The 19,981-nt window shown below is 50.1% G+C and overlaps 1 protein-coding gene across 2 annotated transcripts; it reads left to right on the top strand.

Annotated features, from left to right (window-relative positions):
- The first annotated feature begins 413 nt into the window (after positions 1-413).
- LOC116943283 (atlastin-2-like) lies at positions 414-19,301 on the top strand. 2 transcript variants are annotated; one of them, XM_032956003.2, is made up of 13 exons: positions 414-496; positions 3,657-3,943; positions 5,175-5,309; positions 8,700-8,804; positions 10,732-10,782; positions 11,402-11,458; positions 11,963-12,055; positions 13,329-13,467; positions 13,859-13,986; positions 14,786-14,842; positions 15,558-15,629; positions 15,804-16,235; positions 16,515-19,301. In XM_032956003.2, exons 1-13 carry the CDS (start codon positions 466-468, stop codon positions 16,626-16,628), a joined length of 1,701 nt encoding a protein of 566 aa, XP_032811894.1. In that variant the 5' UTR covers positions 414-465; the 3' UTR covers positions 16,629-19,301. The 2 variants fall into 2 exon arrangements, with proteins under 2 accessions (XP_032811894.1, XP_032811893.1); XM_032956002.2 differs by having other exon boundaries at positions 426-874.
- The last annotated feature ends 680 nt before the right edge of the window (positions 19,302-19,981 follow it).

Genomic DNA, 19,981 nt, shown 5'->3' with positions numbered 1-19,981 from the left:
CAGAGAAACACAAACAAATAGACACATTATGTTTGCCCGTATTGAAACGGCTGTACGCGGTATGGACCTGAAAAACTAAATTTCCCCGTACAAGAATACACGGGGTAAAAGCGTGTGGGTTGACGGGTGGTGGTGTGTGTGTGGTGGTGGTGGGTGGTGGTGTGTGTGTTCATCATTAGCTTCGATTCCCGCTCACGGCCAACACCAGTGACGATTATCTGAACCGGTCCCGGGCCTCCCCTAGGTCGACTCAGCCTCAAATGAGCACCTGGTGCTGTGTAGTAAACATCGTCACTGGGGAGACAAAGGCGGTCGGGCGTGGTGCTGGCCACCCACCCCTCTCGTGTACCGTTCCGGCATTCATAGGTGCTACTCGCTAACAGCACTTGCCCCTACAGTCTGTTAAGGCTACACGGGGGGAGGGTCTGTATACCTTTATCATTAGCTTCACGAAGGAAGTCGTCAATGAGCCGCATGCGTTCTTCGGAGTCCGCAGGTGACCGACCGACCGCCCTCTCCACCCTGAAGGCAGCAGCCCCGACGTTTGACGACGTTGGTGGTGGTGGTGCTGGTGCTTGTTGTTGAAGTGGGTGGAGTGGAAGCGACACAGCGGCTGGGTAGCAGCCCCCGTCTGGCGGAGTTACTCTCAGCAGCAGCAGCACCGGGACGGGGCTGCCCAGTGCAGGCATGGCACGGCGCTTCTCGTGAAGTGCAACCCAAAGCGCCGCGCCGCGCCGGCTAACGTAGTGGATCCATAGCGGGGAGTTAAAGTTGTGTTGTTAGTTGTCATCGGAGGAGGAGGTTGGTGGTGGTGGTGGCGACTACGCGGCCGGTTCTGAATCCATGGACACTCGTCGGACGAGACGCGGCCCGGGTAAACGAAAGTCGTGTTGTTATTATTGTTGTTGTTTATTTCTCACACACAGAGACGACCCCCCGCATTCCTTAGTCATCGCCTTCTGATTTGCGTCGCTCTTGCCACGTCGTCCGTGTATGATCCTGGGAGTTTTACCTGCCGAGTCTTATACTGGACCAGCCCCGGGCCGGTGGTGATTGGTCGCCCTGCCGCCTTCGTCGCGCCTCTTGGGGGACTGCGCCGCTAGGCGAGGCCGGTGTCTCCGATGGGAGTAGGCCCTGAATCCCGAGAGACGCTTTTCCCCTCAGCGACGAGGCACATTTTACAACCTAATAATTAACGACTCTTTTTACAGTGTTAATTATCATTAATGTTAATTCGCACGGCGACACGGGCACTTGGGGGGGGGGGGGGGGTGGGTGCTCAATGAGGCGGTTTTAAGTGCTGGGTTCGCGTTGTAAATGTACTGCGGTCGGTCACGATGCGAATTGTTGGATTGCAAGGGGGTTGGCGTTTGATCGTATAAAAAAATATACCGCAATTTTAATTTAGTTTGTCGGTTGTCGTTTTGGGGGGGGGGAAGGCGGTGCGAGTAATTTGAGACTCATCATTTGATTCGTCCGTTTTACAATCGGCCACAGCGTTCACGAGCGTTAACACGGGCGGCCTGGCGAATACCCGAAGGGTTGAGGCGTCAAGGCCCCCGGGTTACGTTCATCAGCACCGGGTTACGTTCACCAGCACTGGGTTACGTTCACCAGTACCGGGTTACGTTCACCAGCACCGGGTTACGTTCATTAGCACCGGGTTACGTTCATCAGCACCGGGTTACGTTCACCAGTACCGGGTTACGTTCACCAGCACTGGGTTACGTTCACCAGCACCGGGTTACGTTCACCAGCACTGGGTTACGTTCACCAGCACTGGGTTACGTTCACCAGCACCGGGTTACGTTCACCAGCACTGGGGTACGTTCACCAGCACTGGGTTACGTTAATCAGCACTGAGTTACGTTCATCAGCACTGAGTTACGTTCACCAGCACTGAGTTACGTTCACCAGTACCGGGTTACGTTCACCAGCACTGGGTTACGTTCACCAGCACCGGGTTACGTTCATCAGCACTGGGTTACGTTCATCAGCACTGAATTACGTTCATCAGCACTGAGTTACGTTCACCAGCACTGAGTTACGTTCACCAGTACCGGGTTACGTTCACCAGCACCGGGTTACGTTCACCAGTACTGGGTTACGTTCATCAGCACCGGGTTCAGGTGGGAAAGATTCGATAGAGGCGCAACGCCTGGGTCTCATGTGCAACCCCGCACGGGATTCGGTTCTAAAGCCCACGTTTTAGTTGCAAGCCCGAGGAGTTTCACGTGCAACTACTCCCAGAGATGCTGCTGTACTAAATCTGCAAGGGGTGCACGCGTTCGAGCCCGGAGTTCATGTGCGTGCAGCGAGTATAGAGTTCACGCGTAAGCCAAGCACCCATTACGACGTCCGTGCGAACTCTTAGCGATAATTTAAAGTCCTCATACCTGTAATACATTATTGCATACCTATAAACCCCGTATCAGTGCCCTACCTTATTATAGACCAATTCAGACCTTATTGGTCACCTCGTGCCCCTTATCAATCTCAGCGTTCATCCTACAAAGTCCCATCACAAGGGAGAGAAACACAAACACATATACACATTTTTTGTGCCCGTATTGTAACGGCTGTACGCCTTGTGGACCTGAAAACTCAATTTCCCTGTACAAGAATACGGTGTAAACCGTTTTGATTGACAGCTGTGCATCCTGTATACAGTACATTAGTCGAATGGTCACCGCCACGGGTAAACAGAGGCAGCTTTGTCGCTGTGTTTACGCCACGTCATCGACCTTTGGTACTTGAACCCTGTTCCACTGCGGAGCGTTTCGGTGCACTCTTACAATGGTATGTGCACTGTTCGGCACTCAAGTGGCCACCGGTGTCTTTGGGCGTTGGGTTTTGTCCTCCAAACTTAGCCCAGTTCGGCTTTTGAAAGCAAAGGCAATTTCTCACTTTTGAGTGCTGCGCCGGCAAGATGCGGATGATAAATTGTTTACCGTACCGCGTGGTGTGGGCGAGGGTTATCTTTGCGTGCAGGCATGGTGCACGAACGATGCTGTGCTGATAGCAATAAGCTGTTTTCTTAAGTTAGAAATGTTTGGGCACACGTTGGCACGTGATATCGCACCGATTAGTCGATTCAAATACATTATTTTGGTCACGATGTAATTGGTTATTGTCACCCTGCAATCACTAGAAGCGGTACACACACTCATGACGGTGGGAAATATGAATCCTTTCTCGAATGGAAAGCTTGAATAATAATATCACTTCATTGAATTGCGTGGAAGGTGAATAAATCCATGCATGCCCATTCCATTGAGTCAACTATTTTTTGAAACAGGGATTTTGGCTCAGTGAAGGCAATTGACTCCATTTAAATTTATTTAACGCTAAAGAACCGCCACGATTAAATATACTGTGAATGCACGGGTCTATGTTAAATCAAATGGGCACGTCTCACGGCAGATCTGCCCTCTACTCTTCTTCACGAGTGCAATTGCAGAGAAAATCCGACATGTTATTACGGAAACACCAACCAGACCATCGAAAATTCAACGCAGGTATAAAAGCAATCCTTTTCACATTAACCGAAGCCATTTCGTGACCAAATAATCTGGAATTAGACGTGTAAGTTGCTATTCATCCAGCCACATTGCAATATAGTGAAAGCAATTCACTGCTGATTGCTGCTTTCCCAGCGATGAATGGGGACTTGGAAGGCGAGATGGCGGGAGACGTGGTGGCTGAAGATGAGGTGGCGGGGATGGAGGACCTGGAGGCTCCGCTGACTAAAGCGCCACACGCTGTGCCTGTGGTGCTGGCCGGGGAGGGACACATGTTCTCTTTGGACGAGCAGGCCCTGGAGGACACCCTGCTCAAGAAGAACTTACGTGACAAACCTGTCGTCGTCATCTCAGTGGCTGGGGCCTTCCGAAAGGGCAAGTCCTTCCTGCTGGACTTCATGCTGCGCTACATGTACAGCAAGGTGAGGGAGGGATGAATGAAAAACGCTCCGTGCTGCACTCAGTTACGTGGATTAACTTTCCCTGCCGCATCTGTTGGGGATTTAAAAAAAAGCATGATCCAAATTGTGGCTGATGAAGGTGACCTCATTTAGTTGAGATGAAACTTGTTTATGGATGGCAAAGGGTCGCATTCCACGATGGATTATCCCAACTGGTCATGTTGAACTGGTTTCGTAAAAGGGAAAACCCCTTAAATTGTACATAAGCTCATTATTGTGTAAGAGGGAAGGGAACTGCATTCTCTCTGCTCGTATTACCAGCTACCTGGCCAGCTAGTTGTCTAGCTGGCCAGGTAGCTCAGGGGGATGATACCTTGTGAAAGACACGTAAAAATAGAAATTATTACATTCACAATTGTTCTGTCGCGGATTCGGAGGCGGCAGCCGAGTCGGCACCGTCGAGAGCCTTAGTTTGAATCCAGGTTTCGGCCACCCACAATTCACTTGGGTTCTCAAGTGTAGCGAGTTTATGGTCTCAGCTTGGTGACCAACAACTGCACAAAATCACATCATCTATGTTTTTTTACTTAATTTAATGTATTGCAAATGCAAGACTAAAAACCTTGCTTCGTCATGCAAATAATATTTTGTAGGATATATGTGCCACCTCGTACAGATATGAGGCCAATTGAGTCTAGTCCGCCTTAGCCCTCTCATCACACGACATCGATAGCACAATTGGAATATGAGTTGGAGTTAAAAACTAAAATGCGATTTAACATGACAAATTTACAAGTGCTTATTGTTGTTATTGTCCTCATATTCAATCCTGACTGTGCTCTCGGCGTCATAAGACGAAGCATGAATTCGGACCTCTCAAAGAGCAATGCAACCCTGTGTGTTAGACAACGGCCCACAGAAGTGAATATCACAGAGCTACAGCGGAGATTCCTTCAGTTGACCTCTGATCCACATAGTGGGGTAGTTTAGGGGGCGGCACTTTTCCCACCAGTTCTCTATATGATAATAATATTCGTAGCACTACAGTCGAATCAATATTTAAAGCTCAGATTTGGAATTTAGTCTGAACAAGAAAATGTAAAGTCATGGAGTTTTTTTGTGTGGTGCCATTGTTGACCGGACTGAGACTGTGAGCTCACAGGAATTGAGAACCACGGTTTAATCTAAATCCAACAAAGTAAAAAAAATGCAATGGACATGTGTACTGAGACCTCTAAACTGTGCTCCGCAGGGGAGCCCTGCCTGGCTGGGAGGGGACAATGAGCCCCTCACGGGGTTCTCATGGCGTGGAGGAAGTGAACGCGACACAACTGGCATCCTTCTGTGGAGTGATGTGTTCTTGGTGGACCGACCTGACGGCTCTCAGGTGAGTCCCGGTTAGTCCTTGATTGGTCTCTGTTGTGTGTGCCAACTATGGACCCATTAATGTGCCCATAATATTATCCTGTGAAGCATGTTCCATGAGAAGGCAGTAGTACCGATGTGAGTGGTAAGGTTGCTCTGTGCATCTGAAGGTGACTGTGGTTTATGAATCGAGTGAACAATACATACCGTGCACCAGTGACTAAATCACCCGGAATGCAAACAATTTCAAAAGCTTAGCAGAATTGAACCCGCATTGTATTTGGATGGGCAAACACTAATCGCACCAGTTTAACACGTAGGCTTTCGCGACCAATATTATTCATGATAAAGGTTTTTGGGTTAGATCGCGTTTATTTATAAATGTGTCGTAACCCTCCACCACCCGACACGGCCAATCAGCAAAAAAAAGTGTCACGTTGACAAAAGACAAATAATTCACTACTTTAGCCCACCGGTGTGTTGAAGAGTGAATCCACATTTACAGTTTGAGTACGACGTTTCGCTGGTAAATACATCCAGCATCATCGGGCAATTCGCCAGAATGGTAAAGCCCTCGCTTGCTCCCGGTTTTATATAGAGCAGCAGGGTGACGTCATCACTTAACTCATATCAGGTGCAGTGATTAGAGGCGGAGGGGGGGGTATTGTAATTATATAATCGATTAGTAATCAGTCATTGGTTATGATTAGTAATGAGTTGTATATTAGTAATTCTTTAATCAAAATGTAATGTGTATTATTTAATAAAACACAACTATCGGCAGTGGCAGAATATGCTTGTCAACAAGGACACTCAATTGATTTTGACAATGTTGCAGTGGTGTGTAAAACTAATTATTACTGGCAAAGACTAATTAGAGAATCCATTGAAATTGAGAGGAACAAGAATAACTTTAATCGCTCTGACAGCTACAGGCTTAGTGCGGCCTGGAAGCGTATTATTAAATAATACACATTACATTTTGATTAAAGAATTACTAATCTACAACTCATTACTAATCATAACCAATGACTGATTACTAATCGATTATATAATTACAATACCCTCCCTCCGCCTCTAATCACTGCACCTGATATGAGTTAAGTGATGACGTCGCCCTGCTGCTCTATATAAAACCGCGAGCAAGCGAGGGCTTTACCATTCTGGCGAATTGCCCGATGATGCTGGATGTATTTACCAGCGAAACGTCGTACTCAAACTGTAAATGTGGATTCACTCTTCAACACACCGGTGGGCTAAAGTAGTGAATTATTTGTCTTTTGTCAACGTGACACTTTTTTTTGCTGATTGGCCGTGTCGGGTGGTGGAGGGTTACGACACATTTATAAATAAACGCGATCTAACCCAAAAACCTTTATTATGACTAATCACACCAGGTTATTGTATTTTACAGTCAGCGAAATGACAACAACAGACGTACATTCATCATCATCATTGTCTCCGGCTGTGAAATCTGTCAGGGCGTGCTGGGTGCACTGGTTGCCCTGCACGTGCTTGTGGGAGGAGGCTGTCACATGGCTCTGTGGCTATGTGGGCTGACATCCACTCACATGACATCGATATACATAAGCATGTAATTCATTAATCATGTTTCTTGTGTACCTCGTCCTCTTAACTGTGTACAAGTCTCGATTTAAAGCTTTCGTGACTGCAGGGATTCATATTTTTGGTTCTTTCGGTAAAGTCAAGAATATGTGTACAAGTCACAAAACATTTTCTAAATAAATAATCATTAACCTTGATGAATCCGCTGCTGGATGAAGGCCTCCCCATGCCGTCAACGTGTTTTACAGTTTTGCGACGTAACACTCTGTCTAGCCATCTTTACATGAGCTGATTTCAGTGACACGTGGTGTAATCAATATTGAGGCTGATGAGCCGAGCAGAGATGGCCGAGCCCTGGATGTTTCACCTATTGGGAAGCTGAACCAAAGGATTGTTTATTTCACATCAGCCTCCTTCATATAACCTTGTATTTGCAGACTGTGTGCGATCTCGCTTGTGGCTGCATCAGACTCGGTTGTTTGTGTTTTTAATTTAAATTCACACTTTCATTCTGGTCACGGCTGTGCAGCTAAATCCCCCGGATTAGTGGGAGTGGCGGCGGAGTAAAGCCCTTCACAATTATTTGCGTAAATATTGATGTGAAAAATCTGCACTTGGCATTTACTTCTGTCAGCGGAGGCAGTTGGGTTGTGTGCGATGCTTTATTTATGAAGGCTTGATTTGCACAGTTGTGTCAAGGTAATGTTAATAATAATCGCCGTAATTAAAATTGCGCTCATATAGGGTGGAGGGGTGCGTAATGAAACGCAGCGACCTGAAATTGATTCCCGGTCACAACTTATAGCAGTGGCGGCTGATATCGGAACCGTTCCTGCCCTCTCCCACCATCGCCCCCAACCCACACTGACCAGCAGAGTGAAGTATGGTCAAACCACCTCCATGACCGACACAAAGAAGGGAGGCCTTCATCCAGGAGTGCGTTGATAAAAGGGACTGAATGTAATAAAACATTTAAGGCGGCAATGGTGGTTTGACATTTTCACCATGTTTGGGTTTTCTCTGGGGTTGCTCCATTTAATTTGCCTCTGTGTGGAGCAGCATTTCCCACAACGCCCAACAGGGTTCCAGTTTCATTCAGGGGTCAGGGGGGAGGGGTAGGGGGTCATGACGTGGACCATAAATAAGGTGGGAAGATATCTGTTTTTAACGACCAAAATAACATAAAATGTGAGCACCGATATCAATCCTACCCTCCGTCAGCCTCACACCCACACATTTCGGGGTCACCAATTTTTTAGGCATAATGAAGGAGGCTTCGGTCCTGGTTGAACATATTCTAGAAACACTTGGTGAAGAGACCCAATTCCCATTCAGGCGGGCGTTTTAACGTGCGTTTTGACAAAGCTTCACACGTGCTCAATGTGGTGACTGCACGGGGCTCGGCCCGCCGAGGACATGTCCATGCTTGTTGGCAGGCGTTCATTGTGCATGTGTCACTTGACATGGTGGAGAGCACAGGAGCTGCATATGCCAGCCATCTCAGTCCGTTCACCCTCACCAAAGAGCCTTCAGCACTTCACATCACCTTAATGTGCCCATAGCTTGGCACAACGACTGTGGTGATGACACTGTCACTTAGTAGCAAATAGAAGCTGTTATTATTATTGTGTGGGTGTGCCACTTGGCGCAGGAGGTTGTATATCTGCCAGTCGTCTTAATCGGTTAACTCAAAACACTTGTGTCTGTTCCGTGACCTGCCAGCGAACCTTCGACACTTCACTTGATAGCCTCAAAATGCCCATAGCCTGCGGTATGGTGATGACACGGTCACTTAGTGGTGGATGCCAGCTTTTGTTGTTGTTTATGCATGTGTGCGTGCATGCAGGTCGCAGTGCTGCTGATGGACACTCAGGGGGCGTTTGACAGCCAGTCCACGATTCGCGACTGTGCCACCGTGTTTGCCCTCAGCACCATGACGAGCTCGCTGCAGGTGACGCGTTGCCCACCCCTGCCTCTACCTGCTGCTCTCGCTCTCTCTCTCAGATTCCCCCCCCCCCCAACGAGTTTGCTGTTGAGCCGTGGAGAAAGGGCTTTTGTAAATTCTGTTAAATAACAGCACACGTGTTGAGTTGCATATCCTAAGAGGCTTTCCTTGTGTATGGTGGTTGTGTGCCTGCTGTGTGCATCCATGGCGGTGTGTGTGCCTATGAAGTGCCTTTTTTATCTGCACTGTGATGAATTTTGTCGTCATTTACAGACTTTGATTATTTTTGCCTTTAGGCAATCACGATTGAGGTCCCCATAGTTTACAAGGCTCCCAGATGCTTAGGGCAGCAGCGACTGTTGATGACTCCACCGTGCTGATGAGTCGTAATGAGGATGAGACCGGTCTACAGTCATGTCCTTGTTTCACTGCTGCCTGTTGGGACGGTCACATTTTTTGATGGTTTAAACGACAAACTGGCCACACATTCAGTTCTTTGAGCTGGTGGTCTGGATAAGAAAGTATATTTTTAAATATGCTTCTCTGTCCTGTGGCCACCTACGTCTCTTCCTGCTGTCCGTTATAGAAATAAGCTTGAACAAGGGCCCTTCCCTTGCTCTGAAGATATACATGGCCTCCCTACTTGTAAAGTGCACTGAGATGCAGTCGCTATATATATCTCACAACATTGTATTGGCATAATCATAATGATGTATGGAACTCTTTATTTAATCCGCAAGATCACCATGTGTCTCAAGACTTTCTTCTTCCAGAAAAACCCTGCCTTTGAATGTTTGGCCGATTCTTGTAAAGTTTCGTGTTTGTAAGAAACCCGAGTTCTCGGAGCAAACCTAGCCACATAGACGGCGGTAACACTCAAAGTTCCTCACAGCTGGGTTCCTGAAGTAACTTTTGCAGTACTGCCATCTCATGGCTACGTCTACACAGGCCGGCAGCTTTTAGAGAGCTCCCAAATAGCCACGTTCCCACAATCCTAGCCTCCAAAGTGCTGAATTACAGGTCTGTGCGTGTCTGTGTGTGCGCCTGTGTGTGCATTCAGTCGAGCGGCAATATTTTTTCATCGGTTGCGTAACGCTGCGTGGAAGCTACCTGGTCTGTCGCTCCGCACTAAGCTTCAGGTCTTCTCGGCCACGGTCATTCCCTCCCTTCTCTACGCTTGCGAAACGTGGACCCCCCCTAATGGAACATCTTCGCCGGTTAGAAACATTTAGGCTGGCCTGCCTACGATCCATCCTGGGTTTAACCAGACTGGATTGTGTGAGGAGCTCACAAATCCTTGAAAGATCTGGGCAAGGTCCCATCGGTGAGCTCCTCCGGCGGGCAAGGCTGCGATGGCTGGGTCATGTAGCCTGCATCCCCAGCCACCGCATGCCGAAACAGCTTTTGTTCGGCCGGATTGAGGGGGCTAAACGGGCGCGGCACGGGCTAGAGAAGAGATGGAGTGATGTGGTACAGGAGGACGTGGAGCTGAGTGGACTTGCCGATGACTGGTACCAGCGGTGTCAAGATCGGCCTCTGTGGAGGAGGCTCGTGAAGGACGCTACTGGGCAGTTGGAGGTAGTCGCCCTCCAGCAACAACAGCGGAGCGCCGGGTGGCTAAAGGACAGCAGGTTGGCACAGTAGGGGGCACAGGTGGTGCATCAGCCAGTCATCTCAGTCAGTCGACCCGTGGCACCTGGGTCTGCCCCGTGACCTCCTGCCAGCGGGCGTTCGACACTTCACGTGGCCTCAGTGTGCACATAACCTGGCACAAGCGTCGTGGTGACGTCACCGCCACTTAGTGGTGAATGGCGGTTGTTGTTGTTGTTGTGCATTCACGTGCCGGTGTGGGTGTGGGTGCATCGTCTTTAATCGGTGCTGCTATGAATGCATATCTCACCTTAACTCTGAATGCCATTCTCGCTCCTCGCAGGTTTACAATGTGTCCCACAACATTCAGGAGGACGATCTGCAGCACTTGCAGGTAACATCATGTCGCTCCGCCTGAGCAGCCCTTCACATCAATACCTCAAACTAAAGTGATTATCCGTCCCATAGCGTTCTCTCCTTAATCCTCTCCTCCTTAACGGCAACATCGATTTTATTTTTCGGAGCATCTAATGGAATTGCATCCCCAAGGCTCTTTACAATAACAAACAACTGCATTCGAATAGAAGGGGATTTGGCAGGTGGGGTCAGAGGCCATCAGTGTGACACAGCCGAGGTTAAAGAAACCAGGGTTTGGGTCACCCAGCACCAACAAACAAGAGCTCAAAAGTACAGCCCTGTGGCAGCACTGTTGAGTTCTAGGGCGTCCACGATTGTCCGGGACTCGACCCCTAGGGCAGTATCGGGGGACCGAGACTCTTCTTCCCACAATCTCGTCGTGTGGATGTCTTCCTCCGTGTGCGGCGTCGCTGCGTTCAGACGTTTTGTACGTGCATGCTCTTCATAGTTTTGCGATTGTACTTGGGAGCGCCTGCTTTTACGCACCTCGAGTCATCGGCTTCAGTATTTGTCGTGAGCGGTGCCCGAGTTAATTTACTTCATTTGTAGCCTCTGCTGCTCTTACCTGGCTGCACTACGACGGCTGTCTTCCCCAGCTGTTCACAGAGTACGGAAGACTCGCGATGGAGGAGATCGTCAACAAACCCTTCCAGGTGCCGTCCCCACGTCCCAATGTTTGTGTCCCCTCTGCTTGCTGCCGTGTATTTTGTCTTCAAGCTTTACCGTACTTGAAAACGAGACTCGTTTGTAATATATCCTTCTCGTCTCGGTTTTAACGTGGGTATCTGTACACGGAGGCCGATTACTAAAGCTGCATTGTGAACAGCAGGGGGCAGTGCAGCAAAAGCCATTCTTCCGTGCTTCAATATCCCCATTTCCACTCCCTACTTTTACCAACCCGCACTGACCAGCACGGTCAATTAACCACTATTACCCGCATGGTGTCGGGAGGCTTTCATCCAGCAGTAGATTGATTCATCCTGGGGCACGATTATAAGTGGGCCGATTCAAAGCAGTAATGTGGGCGTTTCGCGCCTCGCATCACCGCCACTGCCGCCCCGTCGCGCGACTGTCCTGCGTTGTTTTTTTTTTTAATAACGGGCAGCCCCCGGCGCACACAACTGAGCGGTGACACGCACGTGTTTGTCTCGTCGCAGTCGCTCACGTTCCTCGTGCGAGACTGGAGCTTCCCCTACGAGTTCGTGTACGGCGCCGACGGCGGACGCCACTTCCTGGAGAAGCGGCTCTTGGTGAGTGCTCGCGATGCAGGTGTGACGTACGCGTGGCGTGGGCGTGGTGCGTCGTGACGCGCCTGCCGTTCGGCTGGACGGGAGCCATTCCAGGCCGTTTAGCGTCGGAGAGTCCTGATGGACGGCAGCGTTCCAACGTCGCTCCGGTCAGTTGGCCGGTGGCGCTACGGCTGCTGCGATACGGCAGCCCTGCGATGCATTATATCACGTAAGGTTTACAATCATCGTGCCGTCCATTTTGCAAATTATCGTCATCATTGCTTATTTTATTTTTCTTAAATATATTATTATCTTACAAATATAAACAAACTTGTAAATAAAACAGTTTTTTTCCATTAAATGAGTAATTTTCTAACATTTTTTATCAGCAATTGATGGCATGAAAATGTTATGACACCCTCATTTTTATAGTCCCTTTGTTGTGTAATTGACAGCATGTACAGTTATATAAGTGTTATAGGCTAATGTTTTGCGAACTTCTGGAAATACAGCAAAGCACAACGACAACACAAGCAAAAATGTGAAGTACAATTATACGGTGATGGGAGACTGATATCACGATATGAGGTTCATATCGTGACATTTGATATCATGTTATATGATGAAAAATTACATTGTATTACGGCCCTTGAGCCATTTGTCCAAAAATAGATTCCCGGTACCACCCAGTGTGGCAAAGGGTAACAGCATTATTCTTGAAATATCTTACGTATGATAGAGCGTCTGCGTGGTAGCTTATTACGAAAACAATGTCGTTCATGGGTGCTATGGTACGTTTCGTAAAGAATATTGTTTGGGAATAAAAAGCGAATCTACGGAATCTAACAATAAACCGGAAGTGTGTCTATGAAGCAGACGGTAAGTACACTAATATTTCTGCTCATGGTGGTCGCTTCCCGCGGTAGATATGTGTAGCACTTTCCACGCCAGGTGGTAGCCACCAAAGGACATGGGTTCGATCCCGACCTTGACGCATGTATATTTGGCGTTTGTGTGTATTTCTCACCGCAGTCGCGTAGATTTTTTCTCCGGGTCCTCCGGTTTTACCCTCCACATTTACAATCAATGTGCGTTGAGAGTATTTGGCTGCGATACATTTCCACTTGATGGCCAGGTTGCTTCTGAAAAGAGCTGTACAGCTCAATGGGCCTTACCTGGTAAAATTTTAAAAATATATATATAGTAACCCCCTCGGCTCATGGGCTAGTGGTGCGAATGAGCCGCCTTCTCCCCCCCCCCCCACCTCCTCCTCGTCGGGCCGTTGCGCCTGCAGGTGAACGACCAGCAGCACGAGGAGCTACAGACAGTGCGCATGCACATCAACTCTTGTTTCAGCAGCGTCTCCTGCTTCCTCATGCCGCACCCCGGCCTCATGGTCGCCACCGACCCCCACTTCGACGGGCGCCTGGCAGGTGAGCCGAGCGGCGGCGCCGTGGATGGCGACCGTTTGCGAGGCCGCGCGACGAACTTGATTCTATTCCGAATGAGTGCCGCTCGTTGGAATTAAAAAAAAAAATTTTTTTAGGAAAATCGCAAGGGCGAATTTTTTAAAATGTGTGCACGTCATTCGAAAAAACTGACCCATCCGCACGCGCACAAGCGCATCCTCTCACTGACCCACTCGCCCACTTATCTTTCTGTCCACTTAAATACACCCACCCACTCGGCCACACACTTGCTCACGCACCCACCCACCCACCCACTCACCCACTGTAAGGAAAACACGAGCACCACCGCACGCTCGCTCGCTCTGTCGAGGAGACAGCCGCTGTATTTGTGAACTCTCCCTCGTGCCCTCCGCAGACGTGGACACGGCCTTCAAGCAGTGCCTGCAGGAGCTGGTGCCCATGCTGCTGGCCCCAGAAAACCTCGTCGTCAAGGAGATTAACGGGACGCCCATCACTTGCCGCTCCCTCGTCGAGTACTTTAAGGTGACCGCGGGGCCACGGGGCCACGGGGCCAGACGCGTCCGCGCTTTCCGTCGCGCAACCCACGGTGACGAAATATTCACGACCTCGCCTAGTATACATTTTTATTTTTATTATTTTATTGTTTCCCTTCTACGTGACTTTACCGAAAGAACCAAGAATATGAATCCCTGCAGTCACGAAAGCTTTAAATCAAAATTTAGTAGGTTTGATCCCAACCCTGACGCCTGTATATTTGGAGTTTTCATGTTCTCCCCATGGTCGCATGGATTTTTGTCTGGGTCCTCTGGTTTTTCCCTACACATTTAGAAACATGTATTTATAGTATTTGGCTGCTATACATTTCCACATGGAAAGCCATTTCGTTGAGGTATAATTTGTGGGCAGGTCGCTTCTGAAAAAAAGCTATATAGCTCAGTGGGCCTTACCTGGGAAAAAAAAAACATCTTGACTCAGTGAAGCTTTCCTGGTAGACAAACATAAATACAGTCCCCACACCGCCATTCTTATGTCTGCCTTTATCAGAATTAAACACCTCGTCGTCGTCGTCATCATCAGCCACGATCTGATCACCGATGAAGGCCGTCACCCTCTCTCACAATCTGGCGATGTAATAAGCCAGCTAGCTCCTGCACCCAAGCTGATTTTATCTTGTTTGGGGAGGTTCCGAGACCATCAAACAACACTCGCGCTTGGTCCGCAATTTCTCTTGAAATTTCGTGTCGAGCGGGGACCCAGGAATTGGGCCCCTCGTCAGATCGGCGCTGACGCGCGGTGCGTGTTGTGTGCGGGCGGCGTGCAGTCGTACATGAAGATCTACCAGGGCGAGGAGCTGCCGCACCCCAAGTCCATGCTGCTGGTGCGTGGCGTGCTGACGTGCTGCGTCAACGCCGGACTTCCACCCCCACTTCCCCCCCACCGCACCTACTCCAGCGGTTCCATTTGTCACGATTCGTGCTCGCGATTGAAAACCAAGTTACAATATTGTTGCCATATTTATTTTCAACCCGTGGTTAATCTGCTGATAAACGAAGGCCTCCCCAAAGCCACATCGGTCACGGGCGTTGTTTGAGCACGATTCACGTCGGTGAGTAGGGGTTGAAGAGAGGGGTGCCCAGGACCGATTCACATATCATTCGCCGCCGATCTTGGCCGTAACTGGGAATGGAAATTGCATCACGGGGTATAACCTCTGCCATCTTTGCCGCTGGATGGGAGGTGATTGTGTGAGAGGCGATGGGTGGGGCGTGGTGACATCTTTGTCATCATGAACTCCTACACTGTGGGCGTTGCTCGTTGGGGGGTTTTCCACCTTGGGGAGGCAGGATGTCGGGGCAGCAGACATTTTTTTTTAAATGAGCACGAGTAATTTACCACAAAAAAGTAGTTGAATAATTTTTCAGTTGGTTAATCAACTCGATCAATTATTTGTTTCAGCTCCAGTGTTGATGCAGGTTCATTTCTTCTTCTGATAAATACGTCCCATTACTGCGTGGGGTAGTCTCCTGGCAACCTGGGCATCAACGAGGGCTAGGCCAAAAAACTCAAACTTGTGTTCGAATTTATATCCTCAGGCAACGGCAGAGGCCAACAACCTGTCAGCAGTGGCGGCCGCCAAAGAGATCTACACGACCGAGATGGAGAAGGTGAGCGCGAGGACGAATGTCTGTTCGCGAGCGACGTTCCTTTCGGAGGGCGAGTGCGTTCAGCAGCCGTGCGCGTTTGGTGTAGGTGTGTCCGTTCGGTGGGTACGCGCGCATGCCGGTACGCGCGTCCGTCCGCCTGCGTCATCGCTTGCCCTTCCGGGGCGCGTGCCGCAGGTGTGCGGCGGCGACCGCGCGTTCCTGGCGCCCTCCGAGCTGGAGCGGCACCACCGGCGCGTTGCCACGGGTGCCGTGGCGCTGTTCCGCTCCGTCAAGAAGATGGGCGGCGACGAGTTCATCTGCCGCTACCAGGAGCAGCTGGAGAACGAGGTGGAGCAGCTGTACGGGAACTTCGTCAAGTACAACGAGAGCAAGAACATCTTCCACACGTTCCGCACGCCCGCCTCGCTCTTCGTGGTGATGCTCGCGGCCTACGTGCTGTCGGGCGTGCTGGGCTTCGTGGGGCTCGACATCGTGGCGTCGCTGTGCAACCTGGCGGTGACGGTGCTGCTGCTGCTGCTGTGCACGTGGGGCTACGTGCGCTACTCGGGCGAGTACCTGGAGATGGGAGTCCTCATCGACGAGCTGGCCAACTTCATCTGGGAGACGGTGCGTTTACTCGTTTCGTCGTCGTGATTTTTTCGATGTGCGTGTCTCTCGATGTCCAACTTTCACTCGCTTGCCATCTCTGCGTCTCTCTTGCTCTGTACATCTGCATGTCAAAATGTATGTCTCATCTTACGTCTGTCTGTCACTAACTTGCTGTTCGCCTGTCCGTCCCTAAACATTTTAATGTTTTTCAGGCCAATCGAAGGCGCTCCGTGCACCGCGACGCCACCGGTGGCTTGCAAACGTAACGGTGCCACGCCACCCTCGTTGTCCCCACAGATGATCAGCCCCCTGAGCGAGATGCTGCTGGGCGAGGCGGCGAGGATGACGGTGTCCGGCTCCTTGGGCGCCGCGCTGCCCGCCAAGTCCAAACGCAAAACCAAAACCAACTGACCCCGCCGCCGTGCCGGTCGGCGCGCGAGCCGTGCGGCCCGCTGGGAGAGGGAAAGGGGATCAAGATAGCGGCACTATTGGCCAGACGGTCACCACGGCGTTGACCTCTGCATTCATCGCCGGATGGCGTCGCTTCGAGTTCCTTTGCTTGCGACCGACGGCACGGTTCGGCAAGCACGGGCGGTTGGGGGGGTGTCGCTGAGGAGGAGGGCCCCCCGTCACCGGGGTCTGTGCCCAGTTGCCGACGGTAAATTTAATCCACACGTTTGGAGAACGTCAAATTTTGTTCGATTATTTGCGAAGACCTGCCCGGGTATCTCTTTCGTCCCACGATTGGGCAAATGGCCAAAGCCATTAATTGCAGCCGTTTCATCAAGGTGTGAATGTGGCACCAAAATTCAATGAGATAATATTATCTACAACAACATGCCAATACTTAGCACGTGTGGGTTCTTTACGCGGACCCCTGTCATTCCTCATTGAGCCGTAGGTGACGCGAGACCAAAATTGAGAGCCACGCGAGCCCCCTGTGGATAAGCACAATTTCCGCGAGCTTTTGCCACAACGGCGATAAAATGCAATTGATTGTCAACGTCCAAACATTCCCTGCTCGCAACACGTGCATGCCACAACGCTCCTTTCCCGCTCGCGTGTACCTTGATCGACCACCAAACACACGCTCGCTTCAGGGCCTGTCCTCGACGCGTGTTGACTGTTATACTCCATTCGCGCACACGTGTGCTGTAGGCAGCAGCTGCCGTTGACGCGTGTTGTGTTAACCGGGAGTATTTTGAAAGGCGGCGCAGCGTTGTCGCAGCAGCCGCGGCAGCACCAAACTGACGGCGTGGTGCGTGGCTTTGCCGGCCATTGGGCTGATTCTTCGTTGTTGATGTGCCCTGCTGCACAGGCACAGACACAGCAGGGCCTGCACTATTCGAGGTGGAGGTAACACAAAGCGAGCCGATGAACAGTCCTGGTTTTGGAAGCGTGCTTAATTTTTAACTCGGTTCGCGAAGCTGAAACTTACACAACAAAAAATAACCCTTGCGGTGATGCACGCTGTTCACCTGTTTGCCATTTTGTTTCCATTACCGCGCCGCTTGCTGCGTCCTCGTCGAATAGAGCGTGCGAGTCACAATGTTGCTTTGTTAAAGCGCTCAACTTCCCAGGGTATCTTAATCCGTTACCGTCTACCCCCCTGGGATCTTTCAATTTGACGCTTTAACCTTTTGCGGGCCAACTTAAATCAAACGGCACGCTTTCCAAAGCGAGGCTATTTGACGGTTACTTTTTGTACCTACCGCCTCTCAATACCGCACGGTACTCGCTCCACCGTCTGTTTACAGCACAGCAACGTGGCCTTAGCCCTGCAGGAGGTGTGCTGCGTCCCCAGCGAGCGCAGCGGTAAGGTGGCGCTTCCCGCGCCTCGCCTGGTTTCCCGCTTCTGCCAACCGCCAGCCGGATCGGGCGGTGCACGCCGCCGATTGGTAGACGCGGAAAGCCGAGCAGCGTCCAGGCGGTATGATGATGGCAGATGATGATGGCAGATGATGATGGTAGATGATGGTCCACGGGGTTTGGAGTCTTGGAGCGACTTGGTTGTGAGGAGCGTGGGTCAGAGACCAAAATTTGTCCGGCCCTGAACTCCACAAACACCCCGCTCCCCATGTGCTCTATCGCCACGACACGGAGCCGCTGGCGAGAGATTCGTGGGAGTTTGGTTCCGGATCAACCGCTCCAGGCTTTGACAGAGACCGGGGGGCCGTCTGCCCATCCACTGGCCTTGCTTCGAGATGGGATGCAAAGAAAAAAATATAACAGCTCCGTTGTGCTTGGAACATAAACGTGCTTCAGATTACACGTAGAATGCTAATTTATGCGCAATTCTGTTGATCTTGTTAAACACGAGGGCTGTTTACATCCAGCGAATGAGCACGTTCATTGTAAACGCCGCAACCTGCCTGCAAGCCTGCAAAGTGCAATGTGTAGATATTGAATGTTTTGTTTTCTCGAGGTCCACGCTTTACATTGCAAAATGTTATTGCCAGGAGTTGCAGTGTTGGAGAGCGCGTGCGACTCGCAAATAAGAAAGTCGCGAGTTCAACTCCAGGTCTGGGGGCGACTTTGCCCGTTCTTCCTCCGTGCTGATAAAAACGAGAGAGCCACTCGTTGTGAGAAGGCAACATTTTCCTCGGGTTGACTCATCCCCGTCATGGGTTTGTAATTTCCACCTACAGCTTGTGGCTGTACGGAGGAGTTGACCATCTCAATATTTCTTTGAGCAAGAAACCAGTCTGACCTCTGACTTGTGTACCAGTGGAACAGACACACGACAGGCAGGCGTGTTCGATCCCGCTCGGACGCATCTCGTGCGAGAAATTGAATTGAATTGGCTGGCTTAGTGGGGAACCAATTAAATGCACTGGGAGGTCGGGGGTGAGTCCACGTAGTTTACACGGTGAGGGGCGCCTAGCCTGCTGTAGAGCTCAAAGTCAGCACCCTATGCATATACAGTGGTACAACCACACGTGCGTACGTGTGTATTATAAAGAGCACCTTAATCGGTAACTTGAAGTGATTTTTGTTATTTTAGAGTACATTTTCTGTTGCCATAATTGCAAGAAATGTTTTCAAATGGTTCATTTGGCTGTATATTAAATATTCGGTTCAGCATCTCAGTATCTCTTTCTCCTTCCATCTCTTCTCGATTTTTATTCCCCCCGGACATGTTTCCTCGCTTTCATTCTAACCCCTTTTCCTCCACGTTCAAGGCACTTTCCGCTAAATCGGCTACAGTTATATTATTGTTGAAAGTGGTGACCTGCTGTTCATCGTTTTGGCTCCTCGAGGCATTTGAATGTGTCGGTTCGAGTTGGTCTCGAACCAGTAACGTGCCTGCCTAGCTATTTTATGTTAACTCCCTTGTCATCGGCTGTAATTAGCCTTACTCTAGCTTTGGCTATGTTGAAGTATAACCTGCATCACACCAGCGTGGACTCGCCTATTGGATTGGTTTTGTTAATGATTTAAACACTATTGAACACACCGCGTGGGTGTGGATGTCATCGCGAGCATCGAGAGCATGGCATCAACGAGACCGTTGATGATTGGCAGTTTTCAGAATGAACCAAAGCTAAATTAATTTTTATATTCCAATCAAAACTTTTTTTCAGATTTCATCCGTGACTAAAAAAACGGGGGACTCGCGCAGAGTGGCAGCCAAAGGACGCTGCACGGTCGAGAGTTGTCTCCCATGTGCATGGACGAGAGTTGTCTCCCATGTGCATGGACGAGAGTTGTCTCCCATGTGAATGGACGAGAGTTGTCTCCCATGTGAATGGACGAGAGTTGTC

This window comes from Petromyzon marinus, chromosome 17, assembly GCF_048934315.1.
Source record: "Petromyzon marinus isolate PM22_M1 ecotype Great Lakes invasive population chromosome 17, UKy_Petmar_22M1.pri1.0, whole genome shotgun sequence".
Classification (NCBI taxonomy): Eukaryota; Metazoa; Chordata; class Hyperoartia; order Petromyzontiformes; family Petromyzontidae; genus Petromyzon; species Petromyzon marinus.
The sequence above is the reverse complement of the archived record's forward strand: the minus strand, read 5'-3'. Positions and strand labels throughout refer to the sequence as shown.